General features: G+C 39.2%; 2 protein-coding genes and 1 long non-coding RNA gene across 3 annotated transcripts; 1 reads left to right on the top strand and 2 right to left on the bottom strand.

Annotated features, from left to right (window-relative positions):
* Window positions 1-625: 625 nt before the first annotated feature.
* LOC140035664 (uncharacterized) lies at window positions 626-4,938 on the bottom strand. Its single transcript, XM_072076978.1, has 7 exons — window positions 4,806-4,938; window positions 3,413-3,769; window positions 2,649-2,715; window positions 2,225-2,336; window positions 1,900-2,134; window positions 1,697-1,768; window positions 626-1,521 (listed from the first exon to the last, which is right to left on the bottom strand). The coding sequence occupies exons 1-7, from the start codon at window positions 4,936-4,938 to the stop codon at window positions 626-628; spliced, it is 1,872 nt and encodes a 623-aa protein (XP_071933079.1).
* A 3,291-nt stretch (window positions 4,939-8,229) lies between these two features.
* LOC140035943 (uncharacterized) lies at window positions 8,230-9,446 on the bottom strand. The gene is made up of 2 exons (XR_011839837.1): window positions 9,192-9,446; window positions 8,230-8,613 (listed from the first exon to the last, which is right to left on the bottom strand). It is a non-coding gene; the product is annotated as an uncharacterized lncRNA (long non-coding RNA).
* A 7,964-nt stretch (window positions 9,447-17,410) lies between these two features.
* LOC140035663 (uncharacterized) lies at window positions 17,411-20,359 on the top strand. Its single transcript, XM_072076977.1, has 4 exons — window positions 17,411-17,967; window positions 18,091-18,521; window positions 19,112-19,175; window positions 19,432-20,359. The coding sequence occupies exons 1-4, from the start codon at window positions 17,411-17,413 to the stop codon at window positions 20,357-20,359; spliced, it is 1,980 nt and encodes a 659-aa protein (XP_071933078.1).
* The last annotated feature ends 846 nt before the right edge of the window (window positions 20,360-21,205 follow it).

The raw sequence follows: 21,205 nt of genomic DNA, 5'->3' as shown, positions 1-21,205 counted from the left end.
TTCTTTTTCACACACATATATATATAATATTTTATATATATATGTAATATAATAATAATAATAATTTTTATATTCATGAATTCGGTGAAATCGGAATTTACCGAATTCTGAATTGAATTCGGAATTGGTGAATTCGAAATCGAAATCGGTCGAAATTTCTTATGCCAAAATTTCGAAAATTTCCGATTTCAAAGTTCCGAATTACCGATTTCGATTTCGATTTCGATTCACACCCCTACTCTTAGGCACCTTCTGTAATTAGTAAAATTAGTTACGAATTTAATTTTATTCTTCTAGTTTTAAGGCCAAAATTAAGTTAATTTATACTAAACAAGTAACATGCATTTAATTAATAAAAGGAAAATCTAATACTTGTTTTTAATTAATTGCCAATCCTATCTGTCTGAGTTGGCTTGACTACGCATTTAATTAATTAAAAAACATTAAATAAGTACAGCGCGAGGAGAAGGACATGAAGCCTTTAGCTCCTAATTGAAAATCTAAATCACATGTACCTATCCATTCGAAACAATCCCCCTAGCTATAGCCGGAATAGCAAAGAAATTTTTTTTTCCAAACCGTGGTATTCTCTTTATACATATATTGAACTTGATAATACAAGATCTCAGTTACAAACGTGGACATTGGTCTTGTTATCCTCATGTATACTCTCTTTGAGCCACATAGGGAAACTTTGTTTCCATATAACATTGGAAACAAGTCTAGTTGCAAATTGTGCCATTTTATGAGCACATCTATTTCCATCTTTATAAACAAAAGAAAAAGTACAGTACTGGAACATGTCACTCAATTGTCTTATATCTTCCATTATGGTGGCTATTGGTGATTCCTCCATGCCTCTCTTGTGGATTTTTTCAATGGCAGCTTTGCAATCAAATTGCATTTCTATTCTTTGCCACCCAGCTTCGGTAGTCATTATTAGTCCTTGTTGGATTGCATTTGCCTCTTCTATTTCAGCTCCACAGTTGCTATACTTTCTTATACCTCTTGCTTCAACAAGGTTTCCATAACAGTCTTTCGCTATCATTCCTAACCCTGCTCTTGCTAATTTAGTAGAGACAGCTGCATCAGTGCTGATCTTCACTACGCCTGCGTCTGGTGGCCTCCATTGGTGGTTTTGCATTTGGTGACCCGTTCCTGTCCTGTGCTTTTCATCATTGTCCATCTGCTCCTCTTGAAATTCCAGCCATTCATTTTTTGCATTATCCAAGATGGACATATGATCTCCATACTTCCCTTCATACCGTCGAGCATTTCTTGCTTTCCAAATTTGCCAGATGATGTTTGCTGTTAATGTGATGTGGTCTTCTCCTTTTAGTCTTTTCCTTGCCTTTAATATACCTTCCCACCACCTCCAGAAGTTTGATCTCCATTGAAGTAATCCATCCCACTGTATTGGGGCCAGTTTCCATATAGGTTCAGCATTGTTGCAAAAAAAGATGATATGTTCCACTGTTTCCTCCTCTTCACCACAGCATTTGCATATTGGAGAGCCTTTTCCTGTTCTTTTGTGTATCAGGTCATTTACAGGAATGCTGTTGTGTAGGCATTTTCATATGAAATGTTTGATCTTTGGCTTCATCTTTAACCCCCGCAAGCTTTTCCACACTTTTTCCTTATGCTGTGCATAGCTGGTTTCTCTCTCGCCTTGATTTTCCTTTCTTCTCTGGCTTACCTCCTTTTCTACTACATATCCAGATTTCACTGTATATGTTCCTGATTTTGAGTATTTCCAGTAGACCATATCCTTCATGGGAAACAAACTTAGGGGCATCTGTAAAATTTGTGAAGCTTCCTCCTCTAAGAAGGTCTCCTCAATCAGTTCCTTATTCTATTCCCTCTCTTTAATCAAATCTGCCATTGTTTGCAGCCTACAACCTGGAGGTTTCTGCGTTGCTATTTTCCCAGTTGATGATCCCATGAGCCATTTGTCCCTCCATATGTTTATAGTAGTCCCATCTCCCACTCTTTTCCACATTCCCTTTTGTAGCACCGAGCAAGAACTGTAAATACTTCTCCATATCCAAGATGCATTCCTTGGAGCTTCTCCTTCCCAGCCTGTTTGAGACAGTTTGTACTTCGCTCCCAGCACCTTACTCACTAATAAATCTGGCTGCAGTAATAGTCTCCATGGTTGCTTTGCTAGTAAAGCACTATTAAAGTGCTATAGGTCCCTAAATCCCAGGTCTCCATTTCCTTTCACCTGTGTGATTTTTTCCCAACTTATCCATTGCATCTTCCTTTCCTCTTCGTTTTGGCCTCTCCAGAATTTTGCCATGTGGCCACATATTTCTGCACACAGTCCTTTAGGTAACCTGCAGCATGACATTGTGTATGTGGGTAATGCTATAATGACCGACTTGAGAAGTACCTTTTTCCCTGCATAGCTGAGTAAATTGTGCTTCCATCCTTGCATTTTGGATCTTGCTTTATCAACAATGTAGGCGAAGACTTGCTTTTTTGATCCTGTTATCACTAGGGGGAGTCCCAAGTATTTGCTACTGTTTGCCTCTTTGATGTTGTTCATCTACTCACAGGTCTGCCTCCTTTGTTGTCTGCTACAATTTCTGCTAAAAAAAGCGGCAGACTTCTCATAGTTGATACACTATCCTGAGGCTAGCTCATACTTTGCAAGGATCTCTTGCATGGCTCTAGCTTCCTGTGGGTGTGCTTTACAGCAAAATAAGGAATCATCTGCAAAAAATAAATGGGATAGAACAGGTCCATTCCTACTCACTTTGCGACCCGTGATCTGCCTATTTGCAATTGGCTTTTCCATGAGATTTGACAATCCATCAGAACATAACAAAAAAAGATAGGGGGATAAAGGGTCCCCCGGTCTAATACCTCGACTAGGTTGCACATACCCTACCCTCTCCCCATTAAAGTTGAACGAATAGGTCACTGATGACATGCAGCTCATAATCCATCTTACAAAAATAGGACAAAAACCCATTTTTAACATCATTCTGCCCAGAAATTTCCATTCCACTCTGTCATAAGCCTTTGACATGTCAAGCTTTAGGGTCATAAAAGCAATATTACCCTTCCTTTTGCTTTTTAAAAAATGCATGATTTCATAGCCAAAATGATATTATCCACAATCTGTCTTCTAGGTACGAAGGCAGACTGAGAATAGCTAATGCACAAGACAATAACTTTTTTCAATCTATTGGCTAGAATTTTTGCTATGATTCTATAGAGCACATTACAAAGGCTGATTGGCCTATAGTTGGACAGAGATATTGGATTTTCTACCTTAGGAATAAGGGTTATACTGGTCTCATTTATGCTTTTCAAAAGATGGCTATTACTCAAAAGCTATGAATAGCAGACACCACATCAGTTTTAATAGCATGCCAATATCTTTGAAAGAATAAGGGTGTCATACCATCAGGTCTAGGTGCTTTATTTGGGTGCATGGAGAACACAGCTGCTCTAACCTCATTTTCCTCCACAGGTTGTATCAAATTCTGATTTAGTCTGCTTGTAACTGATACAGGCACCCCTTCTAGCACTTCTTCCATATTCTGTGGCTGAGATGTGGTGTACATGTCTTCATAGTACTTGCAAATCTCCTGGACGATTTGTTGGTTATCCGTACACCATTCTCCATTTTCTTTCTGCAAACTAGTTATCTTATTCCTTTTCCTTCTTGTCTTCACACAAGCATGAAAGTAGGCTCTATTCTTGTCCCCTTCCTTTAACCATATGCTCCTTGCCTTTTGCGCCCAGAAGATTTCCTTAGCTTTGTAAGCATTGCTCAACTTTAGTTTCAGTTCAACCAGTTTCCTTTTTTTCTATTGATCCTCAGACTCTTTGAGTTCCTATATCTTCTTTTTAATCTCATTGATCTGTGCTGCTGCATTTTGTTTATTCATTCTATTCTAACTTAAAAGGGCTATCCGGCACTCTTTGATTTTTTCTAGTGATTCTGAACATTCTTGAGCCCACCTGTGGTTTTTCCCAAGCATTCCTCACTACCTCTTCTACCTCTTGGTGTTGAGCCCATTTTTGGTAAAAAAACAAACCTCTTTCTCATTTTCTTCTGATTTGGTATAGTAATCAGCACTAGCATTGAATGATCAGAGGCCTCATTTTTCACATGCTTGCAAATTGCATCCTCAAAAGTCTAGAATCACCCTACACTACTCAGGCATCTATCCAACAGTTGTTTAATTTCCCCCTCATTTTCCCATTGGTTGCTCCAAGTCCATGGATTGCCTTCAAAATGTATGTCTACCAAACTAGCTCTCTGTATAAAACTTCTGAAACACCTAAAACTACCCTCACTTCTTGTTCTTCCCCCCCATTTTCTTCATTTGATATGAAATCATTGAAATCCCCAAGCAATATCCATTTATCCCTCCATAGCTTCATTCGTTCTTCCAAAAATTCCCATTGATCTCTTTTGGTTGTATCATCCGTACTTGCATAGACTCCAATACACCACCATTCTTCCCTTACTTCGTCATCATAGACTTTAACTTCAATTGAACATTCTAAGGTATAAATCTTTAGAATTTTAACCTCCTGCTTCCAAAACATGGCTAGACCACCAGTTCTTCCTACTGGTTCTACTACTACATTATTATCGAACCGTATTTGCTTCATGACAACATCCAAAACTCTTTTTTGATTTTTTGTTTCTGATAAAAACACTAACTTTGGAGAGTGGAGGCGTATTACCTCCTTGAGTTAGGGAACTGTCAAGGGACTCCCAGCACCTCGGCAATTCCATGCCACCACTCTCATTTACACTGTGGAGGCTTTTCTGGGCTTGCCTCCATCGCCCCTTGTTGTGTTTGTAGAATCTCCCCAAGTTTCATCATTTTTTGGCTTCTGCTCCTCTGCTTCGTCAATCTCCATCATACTGCCTCCTTGAATGTCACTTGCTAACTTCCTCTTACCTCTCATTCTGGGCTTTCCTTGTTCATTTGTGATATCAGCCAGAGGCTTTAAATTAGGGTAAATTATGCTTGACCCCCATGTGGCTTGATGTTTTACCATATAACTCACTTATAGTTTAAAAACATATATATGACCCTCTCATGGTTCAAGTTAAAGCGTCACAATTACTTTTTCTGTTAAAACTAATGGTCAATAATAAAAATTCAAAGTCAAACTAATAAAATGACAAATTCATAGATTTACTACATTTTCTTTTTTCTTTTCCCTCTGGTTTCTCTCTGTTTTTTTTTTGTTTGGGAGGAGAAGAGGTGATCTTGAAAACCTATACTTTGACTTACAAAATCTTAATTTTCTCCAAATACAAAAGAGGTGAAAGGAAATAAAAATAATAAATAAAAAACAAAAAAGATGCAAGGGAGATGCAAAACAATAAATAAGAAATAAAAAATATTAAATAATTGTTGTCTACAAATATCATTATAGGTTTGAAACCAAATCTTTAATAGTATTTTCTATTTTTATTTATCTATTTTTAATTTCAATTTCTTCTTTTTTATGTTTGGAGGAAGAAAAAGATGTAATGAAAGGGTGAATTTATCAATTTATTAATTTGATTTTGACTTTTTACTATTGGTTGTTGGTTTTAAAGAAAAAACTAACGGTGACACTTTAACTTAAACTTTAAGGGAGTTATATATAGGTATTTAAACCATAGGAGGATCATGTGGTAAAACACTAAACCACGAGGGATAAAAAGTAATTTAACCTAACAAGTAAAACAGCCACTTCATGCCCCAATGGTAGCCAAATAATCAACCACTCCATTAGTCGTAGGGTAAATTCCATTTTGACCCCTTAAACTTTACTCAGTTTTCCACTTCAATCTCTAAACTTCAAAATGGACATTTTAGTCTCCAAACTATTGAATCTGTCTGAATAAAGTAAAATCATTGATAGAATCCACAAAACCGTCAGGGTTTTCGGAGCGTGTAAAACATGTCTTGTTAGTGAGACTAAGTAAGCAATAAAAACTAAAATGGTCAGGGCATAAATGTAAATTTACCCATTAGGTATAAGGGCCAAAGAAATAAGCCAAAATGGCTTTGTTTCTTTCTTCTTCACTTTGCACATTTCGATTTCAACACAGAGAGAGAGAGAGAGAGAGAGAGAGAGAGAGAGAGAGAGAGAGAGAGAGAGAGGGAGGGAGGGAGGGATGGAGTGAACAATAGATTGCCCAATTTCTACTATCAAATACCATGAACTAATCGTGATCATGATTTAGAGGTGAAGTATATCGTAGACACGGTAAGGAAGAGGGTTGATGGAGAAATGAGATCTCCATGGAAGAACAAGAAGAGAAAGGCCGAATTGGGTAAGAGCAATGATTTTTGGATCATTGTTTGCTTGTTGATTATTGTAATAGTGTAATCAGTAGTTGGGTTACTTGAATTGTTATTATTGTCGACTAGGGTTTGTAGGAGTCTTGTGGAATGAAAAAAGGGCCAGATTGAACTTTATGTATTAGTGACAAATTATGGTTGACAAAATTGTTTAATGTTGATTGTATGGGCCTACAAATGATTTGGGGTGTTTTTGAAGTCAATGTTTATGTTCTACAAACCCTAATGCTCCCTGTATTGAAAACATTGTGGTTCTTGATCCACTATGAAATGTGTAAAAAAATAAATTATTGAATTAAAATTTTTTTCTTTGAACCAAAAAATGGTGATAGGGGAATCTGGTCTAAACCTTTCTTATTGAAGATACATCATCAAGGGACATTCACAAACTCTTCTAACAAATAGTATGCAGGGGGAAAGGTTGACTTTATAGATGGATGCAACCTAGAAATGTGGTCATTGGTAGTTCTAGACAAGTGTGAAGAGAGACTTGGCTATGATAAAGAAGCTGGTTTTGGGTGGATGCAACCCCTCATTTGGAGATTCAGCTAATTGGTCTCTGGTTTCTTAGGGCACATCGCTTCCTTTTTGTGAATTGGATCGGGTCAATTATAAGACTCAAATGTGCCAGATAAAATGAGGGAATTTTTATATCTTTTCTCTGAATTTCCATCCTTGCCCTTGGTCAACAGCGCGTGTTTTGCACGCTCCAAAAACCCTGATGGTTTTCTGGATTCTGTCAGTGATTTTACTTAATTGGGACAGATTTAGTAGTTTGGAGACTTAAGTGTTCTATTTTGAAGTGTAGGGATTGAAATGAAAAATCGTGTATAGTTAAAGTGGTAAAAATGGAATTTACCCTTAGTCTTACTTTAATAATGCTGAACAGAGTAAGTTTGGGGTAGAAGCTTGAGAGTTGCTCTGATAATAGGCCGAATAGCAGCTGGAGAAGCCGTACCTCCTCGCAAAACATCCATCAAAACTGCCGAGTCTGGCTCAATCACAGCATTTGAATATCCTGCTTGCTTACACACTTGCAAAACAACCAAAATTGCCGTGGCTTCAACTTACAATGAACAACATTACCAAATTAATCAGCAAAAGCCATAATGTATCTACCACCCTCATCCCTCACAATCCCTCCGCCACCGCTTACTCCGATCATCGAATTCGTAAAATATCCACCCAGCGGAAAATCCCATCTCACCGGCTTTGAAACAACGATAGTTGTATGCTAGATAAAGAAGAGATAATTTCCAGCCAACCTCTAATCATACCTGTCAAATGAGTGAATCTAATGACATAGCAATTGCAAATCTTGAATAACCAAATGACAAACTTCATTAACCGAAACTGCATGATCATCAAACCGGGATCTTTTTTTTTTTTTTTTTACGGCAACGACATTTTTATAATCTCATCTAGAAGAAGAGGAGCCTAAAGAGGTTGTGTATAACGGAGTAGTAGGTATAATAACATGACTAGACCAAAAGGTAGGTATAAAAATCTGATTAGACCAAAGGAGTGTTTTGATATCTCTTTTGGGTTTTTTCACTACAGGTGGGGTTTGGACTTCTAATCTACAATTCAAGGAAAGATTTGGTCCTTTTTTGGTGACCATTGAGCCAAAACTCAGTGGGTAAATCTGGATATATTTCTGACCTTCCACAAATGCCGTAAGATTAATGAAGGAACAACCCTCACTAACCATTGGATGGCAGCCCCGCTTACCGGATGGAGCCTGGCATCTAACTCGCATCCCACGGTTAGAGGAATTAATCCCCATAGGACCCTCAAAAAAATTCCAAACATTCACTACTAACTCTCCCAAATAAGAAACATGCTCCAAAGTTTCTACATAAACAGGATCACAAAACACACACACTTAGAGGGGCCATACACGTGAAAATGCATTACCACATCATCACTCAGTAACTTAGCAGTCAACAATCTTCATATGAAAGTACCAAATTGAAACAAAAACACAATAGTGAGGCTGTGAAGACTGAAACAAATGACCATTCAAATTTAGAGTAAAAACACCAGAAGGAGATAAACCCCACAACATCAAATCCGGTTCATCTCCAAAAAAGGAAAGATGAATTTATCACATCCAGGATCTCCTTCGGCAACGAAACCGAGAGAGCCAACAAATTCCACCGCTCTTCAATCCAAAAGTCTCTTACTCGAGCATTAGTAGCCATCTTAGGAATTTCCAAGTCAACGAGCCCAGCCTACACTAGTTATTCCACTTGAACAGGCAATCATCCGATGATACATCCTGACAAATGGACAATTCTTCAGCAACAAATGTGTCATAGAGAAACCTAACACTTAAAATATGTCATAACAAATAAAAACGAATAAGAACAGAGTGATTGATACCAAGGCTGCTATTGGAAAAAACCACAGAATAATGTGCTCTCACGCACAATCACATTGCACAAGAAAGAAAATTAACATTAAATAAAGAAAAAAAGTTACAAAATAAAACAAAAATAAAGAATTACATAAGCCCATGTCGTACAAGGGCTACATCAATTGTAAAAGAGATTATTAATGCTACTTGGAACTTAATTTGATAAATTAAAAGGCCTAATTAAAGTAATAGTTAACTAGTAGGGATCTTAGTCAAGTAACTATGAGATCTTAGTTCGACTCTTAAACTCCCTCCCCCCTTCCTCCTTATAAAATTTGGAGTCTCCTTTGAATAATAATAATAAAAAAAAAGTGATAGTTAACTAACATGTACCTAAGGACCTAATTTATAACATTAAAGATAAGTATTAGGGGCGAATTTGAAAAATTATGAAACTCAGAGAGGGTCAAAATAAAAAAAATAAAAATTGAGGACTAAACCTATAATTTTTGGCACTTTCTTATGTTCCCCGGTGAACACAGGACGACAGCTGCAACTTCTCTCCTTCTTTTCAGGTGACTTGCCAAAAACCATCACCTTCAGTCAGAGTTGGATTGAACGGAGTTCTCTCTCACACAAAAAATACAAAACGCGCACACAAAAATTTCACAAAAGTGCAGAAAAATAGCAAAACTGAAAAGAGAAATGGACCATGAGAATTTGTCAACCTTTATCCCTCTATTCTCATCGGCAAACTCACAGGCCAGCACTGAACTGAGCAACGATTGGAGTTGCCTTCCATATGCATACAAATTGACAAATTTGTCCTATTATTTTTTATTTTCATTTGAGGCATTTTATTGCGATGCTATCAAGTTGAGATAGATTTTAGATACGAACATAAATATATTGCTTATGACTTAAAGAGGGCTCATTCTCAATATAATGATGAAAACATCACAAAATTAGAGTACCGTATGATTCATTTCTTAATCTAGCATCACCACACATCCTATGTCTGGCAACTACATAAATTTTTTTTTTTCAAACCAACGTTGCTGGTGACACATGATTTTTAAATTTTTTTTTTTTTGTAATCCAGTCGCTAGGGACTGGAATGCAAACTGTTAATTTTTTTTTAAAAAAAAGTGATAGTGTCGTCGCACAACACAAGTGTGGCGACACTTTAAATTTTTTTTTTTTTTTTTAAATTTGAGAAGCACGGCTACACTATTGAATCTAATTAATGACGATAGGCTTGTAGTTGATTTTTATGAAAGAAGGAGGGGGGGCCGGGGGCCAGGACTCGTGCACAATTCTTAATGCTGTTGTAGTTAAAGTAAAAAAAAAAAAAAATCCACTTTGTAAGCATAAGTGGTTCATATTGCACTGCCATTGGGCTCATTCAAAAAAGAAAAAAAAAAGATAGAGAATGCAATTAACAAATTTTTCTTTGGTTTACAAGTATTTTTCTTTTAGTTTACAATGTAGTTGTAAACTAATAAAGTGCAACAAAATTTTTTCTTAATAAACCAAATAAATTTGATAATCTAGTTGGAAAAATTTTGTAATTTTGTACAAATTTCTGATATTTAGAACACCATGATTGGTTGTGTAAATTCATTCGTTGGACTAAAATTGAAATTGTCCAATAAGTCTGAATTCAAAGTTTTGGGTAGTTTTAAATTGGGACGTGTAATTGGATTAAAAGTGTTATTCAATTGTATTAGAATTTATTAAGTAAAAATAAATGTAGATTGCTTATGAATTGTAAAATAAAGTGTTATTCAATTGTAAAATTCCATTAATTCATTGACTGTTGCCAATTATTTTTTTTTTTGTAAAATTCCATTAATTCATTGACTGTTTCCAATTAGCTTATTTTACAATTCATACGCAATCTGATATGAACCCGTTGATGAAACGAAATTCGCATTAACAAGCCACCGATCTTTGGTGTTTAATACAAGTTTGAGTAGCGGAATTCCAATCCTATAATCCTTATGGTTGTGAATGTTGATACAATCTTGATCCACAATCAAACGAACTAGTGAACCCTAAAAAAGGTAGTAGGCGTCATAATCAAGAGTGGTTTCTTGATTGATAAGCCGAATGAATACTCAAGAAATTCTAAAGCGTTCAAGGGTGCTTGAAGAGTCAAGAGAGCTATCTCTCAAGATAATTTTCTGGAATAATTTTGTCTGGTCTATGATGAAAAAATGTTTAACCCATATTTATAGGATTTACAAGCAACGAAACCGACTCCAACTAGGAAAACCTAATGATAACTCGCGGCCTTGTGTCTTTCTAAAGGTGGCTGACCTTAAACTCCTAAAGTAACTAGGAAAAAGTCACGAAAATGACACAAAATAACTACTAACTAATTCGGTCCACAAATGATGACAAAACTAATGAAATAAATGCTGAAAATTTAAGCTGAAAATTTTGGTATTTAATCTCTTTTTTCCAAACGACTTGAGCAACTCGTTTAATGAGCAAGTAGCACAGAAATAGCTCCACACTTTGAGACTTCGTTCTCATATCGGTCCTCTTCTCTTGACAATGATTTGTTCTCAAATCTGCTGGCATGTTGGCTCACTTAGATTGAACCATGCATGGATAGATCACAGCACATACATGACAACTTGTGTGTCGCTTGGATAATTTTTACACCATGCACATGAATTAAGGTAAACAATGATCAATGTAGTTCACAAATCTCAACGAAAGGGTAGTTAGTTGAAACGGCTGGAACATAGATGTTTGCTCAAATTTGGCAGCAACTAAAAAGGAATTATGGATATCCTTAAAGCTCGAGATTCAAGTCCTTCAAAAGCAGCAAATGGAACATCATTTCGTGCTTCTTTAACTCCGTATGTGTCACTCAAAGGTTGGTAATCCTCAATGATCTCTAACGCAAGTGAATGAAAAACATCAAACCCTACAATACACTAAGCAATGAATGAGTGATCAAAATTGCAGCAAATTAAGAAAGGTGTACTAACAAATAATGCTTGATCAAAATTGAATTGAAACAAATTGTATGCAATATTAAAACTTATAAAAGAACAACACTCCTTTGAACTTGAAGGTTGGACAGCCGATTGCAAGTTTTGCTCCACAATTAGATTATAAAAACATGGAACTCCAAGAAAACTTTGCAATTCTCCAAGGCATCTAGGAACAACACACCCCTCATTCACCACTTTCATACCTCGTTGTACCCGCAAAAAAAAAAAAAAACAACTTCACCCGACAAAGTTGGATCTAACTCATTAGTAGACAACAAAAGCTCATTACTAAAAGGTATGAATAAAGACTGCTTTGCACTAAGAACTTGTTTCACGAGAAAATTCAATTTCTTTTTAACATTCCCAACCTTGGCCGATTCTATACTACACTCTTTACTCACCTTACTCTCAACCTTAGTTAATGATTTCTTCCTCTCATTTTCCTTTTCAAACTCCCTTTGCAAACTCAGTTGGTTTTCATGTACTTGTTTGGGTATAAGAGGTACTAATGTGATTTTCCTATGTCTATGCATAAAAGTGTACTTCTTAGTAACCCCATCAAAAGTAATTTTCTCATCAAATTGCCAGGACCTACCAAGTATCATAGGGCTCGCATCCATAGGAACAACATTACATAGAATTTCATCCTCATATTTACCAATTTTAAATGAAACAGGTACTTGTTAGGGGACACGAACTTCACCACTATTGTTGAGCCATTGTAGCTTCTAAGTTCATGGGTGATTTGTGGTTGTGAACTCCAACTTCTCTACCATAAGTGTGCTCGCTATGTTGATACAGCTACCTCCATCAATTATCAAATTACACATTTTGTCTTTAATTAAACATCGTGTATAGAATATATTTTCACATTGCACATCATCCTCTTTGAGTTGGGTAGTTAACACTCTTCATGCAACAAGTCCAAGGACAACTTGTCCATCGATGGCCCACTCTTCTCCCAATTCATCTTCTTCATCAACGAGTGGTGGCGGTCCCTCATACTCGGCCTTATTATTGGACACAATTTCACCATTGAAGAGCATAATCATTGCCCATTGGTTGGAGCATTAACTAGCTATATGTCCCTTTCCTTGACACTTGAAGCATCAAGTGTCTTGACTCCTCACTTTTGGCTGCTTCGAAGACATTTTAGAGGCTATTTTAGTGTCTCCCTTGGATGACTCTCCTTTTGGCCTTGCAGTAGTTGAGTTGGCCGATTGTTTGTGCTCATTCCTTGGTTGGTTTGGCATTGGAGTTAGGTTAGAGAGAGCACAATTCGATCGTGGTTGACCTCTTCCCTTGAGCCTTTGCTCAATTTCATGGCCTTATCTACCATCTCGCCAATCTCTACATATAGTTGTAGCTCCAATCTCTTGGCTATTTCAAGTCTCAAGCCATTGAGAAATCTAGCCATGGTGGCCTCGTAGTCTTCTTGGACATCTACGCGTAACATGGTGACCTCCATATCCTTATAGTAGTCCTCTACGTTATGACTTCCTTGCATTAATTTTGTAATTTTTGGTACAAGTCATGGTAGTAGTAGCTCAGAACAAATCTCTTCCTCATGATCCATCGAAAATCAATCCAAGTAGTAATAGCGGGCTCCACACTTCGTCTCCCACACATGCACAATTGGTCCCACCAAACAATTGCGTAATTAGTGAATTTGATTACCGTGAGTTTAGCCTTCTGCTCCTCGGTGTAGGTGTGACACTTGAAGATCATTTCCACCTTCCGCTCCCACTCGAGGTATGCCTTTGTGATAGCATCATGGTACGTGGGCAGGCCAACAATGGCTCGAGTAATCGAGGAGTTGAGGATCACGTGCACGCCCCAAGTGGACCCATTACTAGGGCTCGCGCAAAGAAACTTCGTGAGCAACTCAATGTACTTATTCAGGCCATACACAAGTCCTTTGAAGGATTCATACACTCAAGTGAAGGTGGTCGCGGTGCGATAATGAGCATTGAAGCTACACCTGAGGATTAGGGTTTTGCCAAACCCTAATTTCCGTTTTAGCATCATAGTTAGTTATTTCCACATTAGTTGATTAGATTGAATAATTGGCTAAGTGCATATTGCACGTAGAATCGCCAAGGGTAAGATTGCTAATTTACTCATTATTAGTTGCTAGAGTGGGCTGCCTAGGAAGGAAAGGCCACATGAGGCCTAACCCGTCGGGGGTTAAGCCTCCCTTATTAGGGCCCATATCCACTGCACCCTTAGTCCATTTTCTACTAGATTAGGGTTTTCACTTGTAGCCTATATAAGGCACCATATTACACCAATAAAAGGTAGACACTTTTATGATAAAAATATTGAGAGAGTTTTCTCCATAGCTTTCGAGCAAATCTTGAACAACTTAGAGTTATACTCTAGTGTTCTTGTTCGGCTTATCAATTCAAGAATCGCACTTGAATTGTGGCGCCTTCTACACTTGCCTGAGGTTCACTAATTCGTTTGGTTACGGGTTGAGATAATATCAACAAGTTCGTAGTCACGGGGATTAGAGGGGTCGTAGGGTTTCCGCTGCTACCATTCTTGCGTTCGAAGTCAAATCCAACAAGTGATCTTGGGTCGCGAATCTTCTCACCAACCAGATTCGTATCAGCTGGCATCAGAGCTAGCTTGTTGGTAACATCATTTTTATCCCTCTTTTCGTGTCTTTTGTATCTATCTCGTTAGAAAAAAAAAAGGAAGAAGAAATCTATTCATTCCTTCTTGCTGAGTTTCGATAGTTTCCAAAATCTGTTCGTCTTTCTTGTTGAGTTTTAGTTGTTTCCAAATCTGTTTATGTCGTTTTTCTTGAGTTGCTTATCATCTAGGAAAGTATTGGTACCTTGTTCTTGAAATTCTTGCGTCAAATTTGCTGGTTTCACGAAGATCTTGAAGGGATTCTGGATATTCTTGAAATCTGGAAATTAGCCTTGATATTCTTGAAGTTATTTGCTGGAAATTGTGGTTTGATCTTGAATTCTTGAAATTTTCTTGTGCATGACATTGAAACATACCTGAACTTTGAGCTCTAATTGTTGAGAACCAAGAATCACAACTTGCCCAAACATTAAAATCACCAAAACAGCCGCACCAAAGCTGCAACCAAACCTGGAAATTTGTGTGTTTGAGCCGAACCCATAGTTCATCTTTTGGCTGTATAAACAAAAAAAAAAAAAAAAAATTGTTGCGGCAGCCAATTTGATCTTGAAAGGAACAAAATAAACTGCCCATCTTGCTCCACAACCAAGTAAGGGGAATCGGGTAACACCAAGCAAGAAAAAGAAAAGGCAGCTTCCTAATCTCCAAAACCCGAAAGATTTCTAAAAGCCAAAGACTTCCAAAACTGATAGGCTAACTTTTAGCCTCATCTTGTTCCCTATTTTATAGCTGCATAGTGCCTAAACTCCTGTCTATCTTTTAGCTATATCACCTGCTATATTTTAGCAAACGGCCCAGAGAAAAAAAAAAAAATTCCAGCAAAGCAAAAGGACCATTTTCCCTGTCGGTTAGAGTTTTTAGTGTCGTTCTTAATTTTTTTTAGCTTTTGTGTCAATTCCTTTTCCAGTTTTTAGTCTTGAATATATTCTACCACTCCATTCTTAGTGTCCTAATTTTGTTTTCCAAGAAAATCTCTACTCTTACGAACCTCAAATTCTAGCGTAAACTTGTTTTTGGGCTACACTTGAGCACTTGAGGAGTTCTACTTTCTTCAAGGTTTGCAAGGGGTTGTGAGAAATTTTGGTGAGCTCATTAGAGTGATCTGAGTGACCATACACGAGTGTGAGAGTATACACTTAGGGAGCGAAGTGAAAAAAAAAAAGAGGGGAGACAAACGTTTCTTTCTCCTTTTTGCCCTTTCTTTGCTACTAACCCTTGCAGGTACACCTGAGACTTCATGTCTAGTGGCAACGAAGGAGTATCTCGTCCCATGGACTTTGAACAAATGATGGAGCAAATGGAGAGACGTTTCCAAGGCATGCTAGTACCCATTCAAGATGAGTTGCTGCAACTCCGAGCGTCTGGAACACCAAAAACCACTAAGTCCATGCCAAGGCGAAGGGAAGTGGAGGAGTCGTCCGATGGTTCCAATAACAATGATGATGATGACGAGGAGCCTCCCTTTCGGGCAAGACGAAGGAACCCGACTGGACCCGCTGATGTATTCAAGGGGATCAAAATGAAAATCCCTGAATTCAGAGGACGGTCCGATCACGAGGCCTTTCTCGAATGGTTATCCAAGATCGAAATGGTCTTTTCTTGCCAAAACTACTCCGAGGTGCAAAAGGTCCAATTGGCAACCATGAAATTCACTGAGTACGCTGTGGTTTGGTGGGACCAAATCAAGAAATCTAGAAGGAGAAATGGACTCCCTGAGCTCGTTCCATGGCCCGAACTTCGAGCCATGATGCGCACCCGCTTTGTACCTGGACACTATACTAGGGATTTGTACCACCGACTACAAACCCTAATTCAGGGCAACCGGAGTGTGGATGAGTACCACAAGGAGATGGAGATCCTGATGCTTAGAGCGGATGTACAGGAGGATCCTGAAGCCACCATGGCGAGATTCTTGAGCGGGTTACGACCCGATATTGCTGAACGAGTGGAACTTCGACATTATATGGAGTTGCATGAGCTTGTTGACAAGGCCGTTAAGGTCGAGCAGAGGCTCAAGAGAAGGGGTACTACTCGACCGATTTTCGGTAACACCACCTACTCTACCAACCGCCCATTCCAACCACGGAATGACTCCCGGCCTTCACCAAATGCTCCTACACCAAAACCGAGATTCGAAGGAGGTAAGGTGGGCAACCCTAGTATTAGCAAGCCGCCCTCTTCTACTCCAAAATTTGAGGAGCCTAGGGTACAAACTAGAGCTCGTGACACTCGATGCTTCAAATGCCAAGGTAGAGGCCATATTGCTAGTCAATGTCCCAATCAAAGGACTATGATTATGATGCAAAATGGTGAGATCGTGAGTGAGGACGAAACCGAGTACGAAGGCATACCACCTCTTGACGGAGGTAGTGGGGGGGAATCGCCAAATGAAGAGGAGTTTAGTGCACCCGAGGGTCATTTTGGGACTGCTTTGGTTGCAAGGAGAGCATTAACTGCACGTGTTAAGGAGGACGAGCTTCAACGGGAGAACATTTTCTACACCAGGTGCTTTGTCAACCAAGCACTTTGTAGTATGATTATTGATAGTGGGAGCTGCACAAATGTTGCTAGTTCACTCATGGTGGACAACTTGAAGTTGCCTACAAGGGATCACCCGCGACCCTACAAGCTCCAATGGCTCAACAACTCTGGGGAGGTTCGAGTAACCAAGCAGGTTCTTATATCCTTCCAAATCCATAAATATTCTGATGAAGTATTATGTGATGTAGTTCCTATGCAGGCTAGTCACATTATACTAGGTAGGCCTTGGCAGTTTGATAGACAGGTGACTTTTGATGGTATGACTAATAAGTATAGCTTCTTGTACAACAGTAAGAAAGTCACACTAGCTCCCCTTTCCCCCAAACAAGTGCATGAGGACCAATTGAAATTGCAACAAGAATTTGAGAAGTATAGTGCAAAAAGGAAAGAAAATGAGAGAGCCGAGGCAAAAAAAGGAGAGGAAAAAGGCTATAGATAGCTCGGCAAGTGAGGTAAAAATCGAGGGAAAACAAATGCTCCTGATAAAAGCCAAGAAAGTGAGGAAGTTAATGAGAGATGAGCAGCCACTTCTTATGCTTGTTAGCAAGGAAGTAGCTCTGAATATGCATGAACTTGATACTGATATACCTCTCGAGGTTAAGTCTCTTTTACAGGAGTACGCTGATGTCTTCCCCGAGGACATGCCAAGTGGATTGCCACCACTTAGGGGCATTGAGCATCAAATTGACTTCATCCCTGGAGTTTCATTGCCAAATCGCCCAGCTTACAAGAGCAACCCGGAGAAGACTAAGGAGTTGCAAAGGCAAGTGGACGAGTTGCTTGGCAAAGGATGGGCACGTGAGAGTTTAAGCCCGTGTGCTGTTCCAGTCATTCTGGTGCCCAAGAAAGATGGTACGTGGAGAATGTGTACTGATTGCAGAGCCGTAAATGCCATCACGGTAAAGTATCGCCACCCTATACCTCGCTTAGATGACATGTTTGATGAGTTACATGGGGCTGTGTTCTTTACCAAAATTGATCTCAAAAGTGGGTACCATCAAATTAGGATTCAGGAGGGGGATGAATGGAAAACTGCCTTCAAAACTAAGTATGGCTTGTATGAGTGGTTAGTGATGCCTTTTGGGCTAACTAATGCACCTAGTACCTTCATGAGGTTAATGAATCATGTTCTGCGTCCATTCTTAGGAAAATTTGTGGTAGTTTATTTTGACGATATCCTAATTTATAGCAAATCTTATGATGAGCACCTAGAGCATATTAGGGCTGTTATGGATGTACTTCGAAGAGAGAAGCTCTATGCCAATCTCAAGAAGTGCAATTTTTGCACTAACGAACTTGTGTTCCTAGGGTTTGTTATAAGTGCGCAGGGAATGAAGGTGGATGATCAAAAGGTAAAAGCTATTCAAGAGTGGCCAACACCAAGGTCTGTGGGTGATGTTCGAAGCTTCCATGGTCTTGCGGGTTTCTATAGGAGATTCGTGAGGGACTTTAGCACTATTGCTGCACCCTTGACCGAGTTGATCAAGAAGAATGAGAACTTCCATTGGGGAGATTCTCAAGAACAAGCCTTTCGTGCTTTAAAGCACAAACTCACACATGCACCTGTACTTGCTTTACCTGACTTTTCTAAGACATTTGAAATTGACTGTGATGCTTCAGGTATTGGAGTTGGAGCTGTGTTGAACCAATGAGGAAGACATATTGCCTACTTTAGTGAGAAACTCAATGGGGCTGCGCTGAACTACTCAACTTATGATAAAGAGTTGTACGCCCTCATTCGAGCACTACAAGTTTGGCAGCACTACTTAAGGCCTAAGGAATTCGTGATACCCACTGATCATGAGTCCCTTAAATACCTTAAGGCCCAACACACCCTGAGCAAAAAGCATGCAAGGTGGATCGCATTCGTGGAGTCCTTTCCGTACGTGATTAAATACAAGGCTGGTAAGTCTAATGTGGTTGCGGATGCACTCTCACAAAGGTACTCTCTACTCACCTCCTTAGATGCTAAGTTGTTAGGGTTTGAGCTGATTAAAGACATCTATGCACAAGATAGCGATTTCGGTGAACTTTACCTTTCTTGCAAACACACTGGGTAAGGTAAATTCTTCATTTCCGATGGTTACTTGTTTTATGCCAATCGGCTTTGCATCCCACATGGATCCATCCGCGAACTTTTGGTACGAGAATCCCATTCGGGTGGCCTTATGGGACATTTTGGGGTTGATAAGACTCTTGCCATGCTGCAGGAGCACTTCTATTGGCTGCACATGAGGAGAGATGTTGCACGGGTGGTAGAACGATGCTTAGCTTGTAAGAAAGCTAAATCCAAGGTACACCCGTATGGCCTTTACACCCCGTTACCTATTTCTAGTGCACCGTGGGTTGACATTTCTATGGATTTTAGACTTGGTTTGCCTAGATCCAAGTATGGCCATGACTCCATTTATGTGGTTGTTGATAGATTCTCTAAAATGGCACACTTCATTGCTTGTCATAAAACGGATGATGCATCTCATATTGCTAATTTGTTCTTTAAAGAGATTGTGTGATTGCATGGCATTCCTAGGACCATTGTATCTGATAGAGATGTTAAATTCCTGAGCTATTTTTGGAAGACACTCTGGTCTAAGTTAGGCACCAAACTGCTATTCTCTACAGCAAGCCACCCCCAAACTGATGGTCAAACTGAGGTGGTAAATCGTACATTAGGTACCCTATTGCGTGCCATCATCAAAAAGAACTTAAAATCTTGGGAGGAGTGTTTACCTCATGTTGAGTTTGCTTATAATAGGGCTATCCATTCTACTACTGGTTTCTCTCCATTTGAATGTGTTTATGGTTTTAATCCGCTAACACCACTTGATCTAGTGCCATTACCTAGTCATGAGCGCGCATATTTGGATGGTAAGAAACGTGCAGAGTTCGTTAAGCAACTGCATGAGAAAGTCAGGGCTAACATTGAGAGAAGAACTGCTCAATATGTCAAGCAAGCTAACAAAGGTCGCCAAAAGTTGATTTTTGAGCCTAGCGACTGGGTATGGTTGCACATGCGCAAAGAACGCTTTCCTGTTCAAAGGAGAAACAAATTACAACCACGAGGTGATGGACCTTTTCAAGTGTTGGAGCGCATCAATGACAACGCCTACAAACTTGACCTTCTTGGTGAGTATGGAGTTAGTGCTACATTTAATGTCTCTGACTTAGCTCCTTTTGATGCAGATGATGCGTTTGATTTGAGGGCAAATCCTTCTCAAGAGGAGGGGAATGATAGCATCATGGTACGTGGGCAGGCCAACAATGGCTCGAGTAATCGAGGAATTGAGGATCACGTGCACGCCCCAAGTGGACCCATTACTAGGGCTCGCGCAAAGAAACTTCGTGAGCAACTCAATGTACTTATTCAGGCCATACACAAGTCCTTTGAAGGATTCATACACTCAAGTGAAGGTGGTCGTGGTGCGATAATGAGCATTGAAGCTACACCTGAGGATTAGGGTTTTGCCAAACCCTAATTTCCGTTTTAGCATCATAGTTAGTTATTTCCACATTAGTTGATTAGATTGAATAATTGGCTAAGTGCATATTGCACGTAGAATCGCCAAGGGTAAGATTGCTAATTTACTCATTATTAGTTGCTAGAGTGGGCTGCCTAGGAAGGAAAGGCCACATGAGGCCTAACCCGTCGGGGGTTAAGCCTCCCTTATTAGGGCCCATATCCACTGCACCCTTAGTCCATTTTCTACTAGATTAGGGTTTTCACTTGTAGCCTATATAAGGCACCATATTACACCAATAAAAGGTAGACACTTTTATGATAAAAATATTGAGAGAGTTTTCTCCATAGCTTTCGAGCAAATCTTGAACAACTTAGAGTTATACTCTAGTGTTCTTGTTCGGCTTATCAATTCAAGAATCGCACTTGAATTGTGGCGCCTTCTACACTTGCCTGAGGTTCACTAATTCGTTTGGTTACGGGTTGAGATAATATCAACAAGTTCGTAGTCACGGGGATTAGAGGGGTCGTAGGGTTTCCGCTGCTACCATTCTTGCATTCGAAGTCGAATCCAACAAGTGATCTTGGGTCGCGAATCTTCTCACCAACCAGATTCGTATCACTTTGGACTCGATCTCCCTTGAAATGCTGGAATTTTCATTTTGATCCCTTTGATAGGATCACTCCCTTGGTTTGGTTCGTAAATTCTCGGTCTTGACCTCCGCTCAACCTCTTCATTATTGGAGCTCTTGGATTCTCCCATGTTGATTTTGTCTCATCGTCCCTTGGATGGTGTTTGAGACAACTCCAACTTATCCATTCTTTCATGCAAAGCCTCAATGTTGTT

The sequence above is a fragment of the Coffea arabica genome, chromosome 2c, assembly GCF_036785885.1.
Source record: "Coffea arabica cultivar ET-39 chromosome 2c, Coffea Arabica ET-39 HiFi, whole genome shotgun sequence".
Classification (NCBI taxonomy): Eukaryota; Viridiplantae; Streptophyta; class Magnoliopsida; order Gentianales; family Rubiaceae; genus Coffea; species Coffea arabica.
The sequence above is the reverse complement of the archived record's forward strand: the minus strand, read 5'-3'. Positions and strand labels throughout refer to the sequence as shown.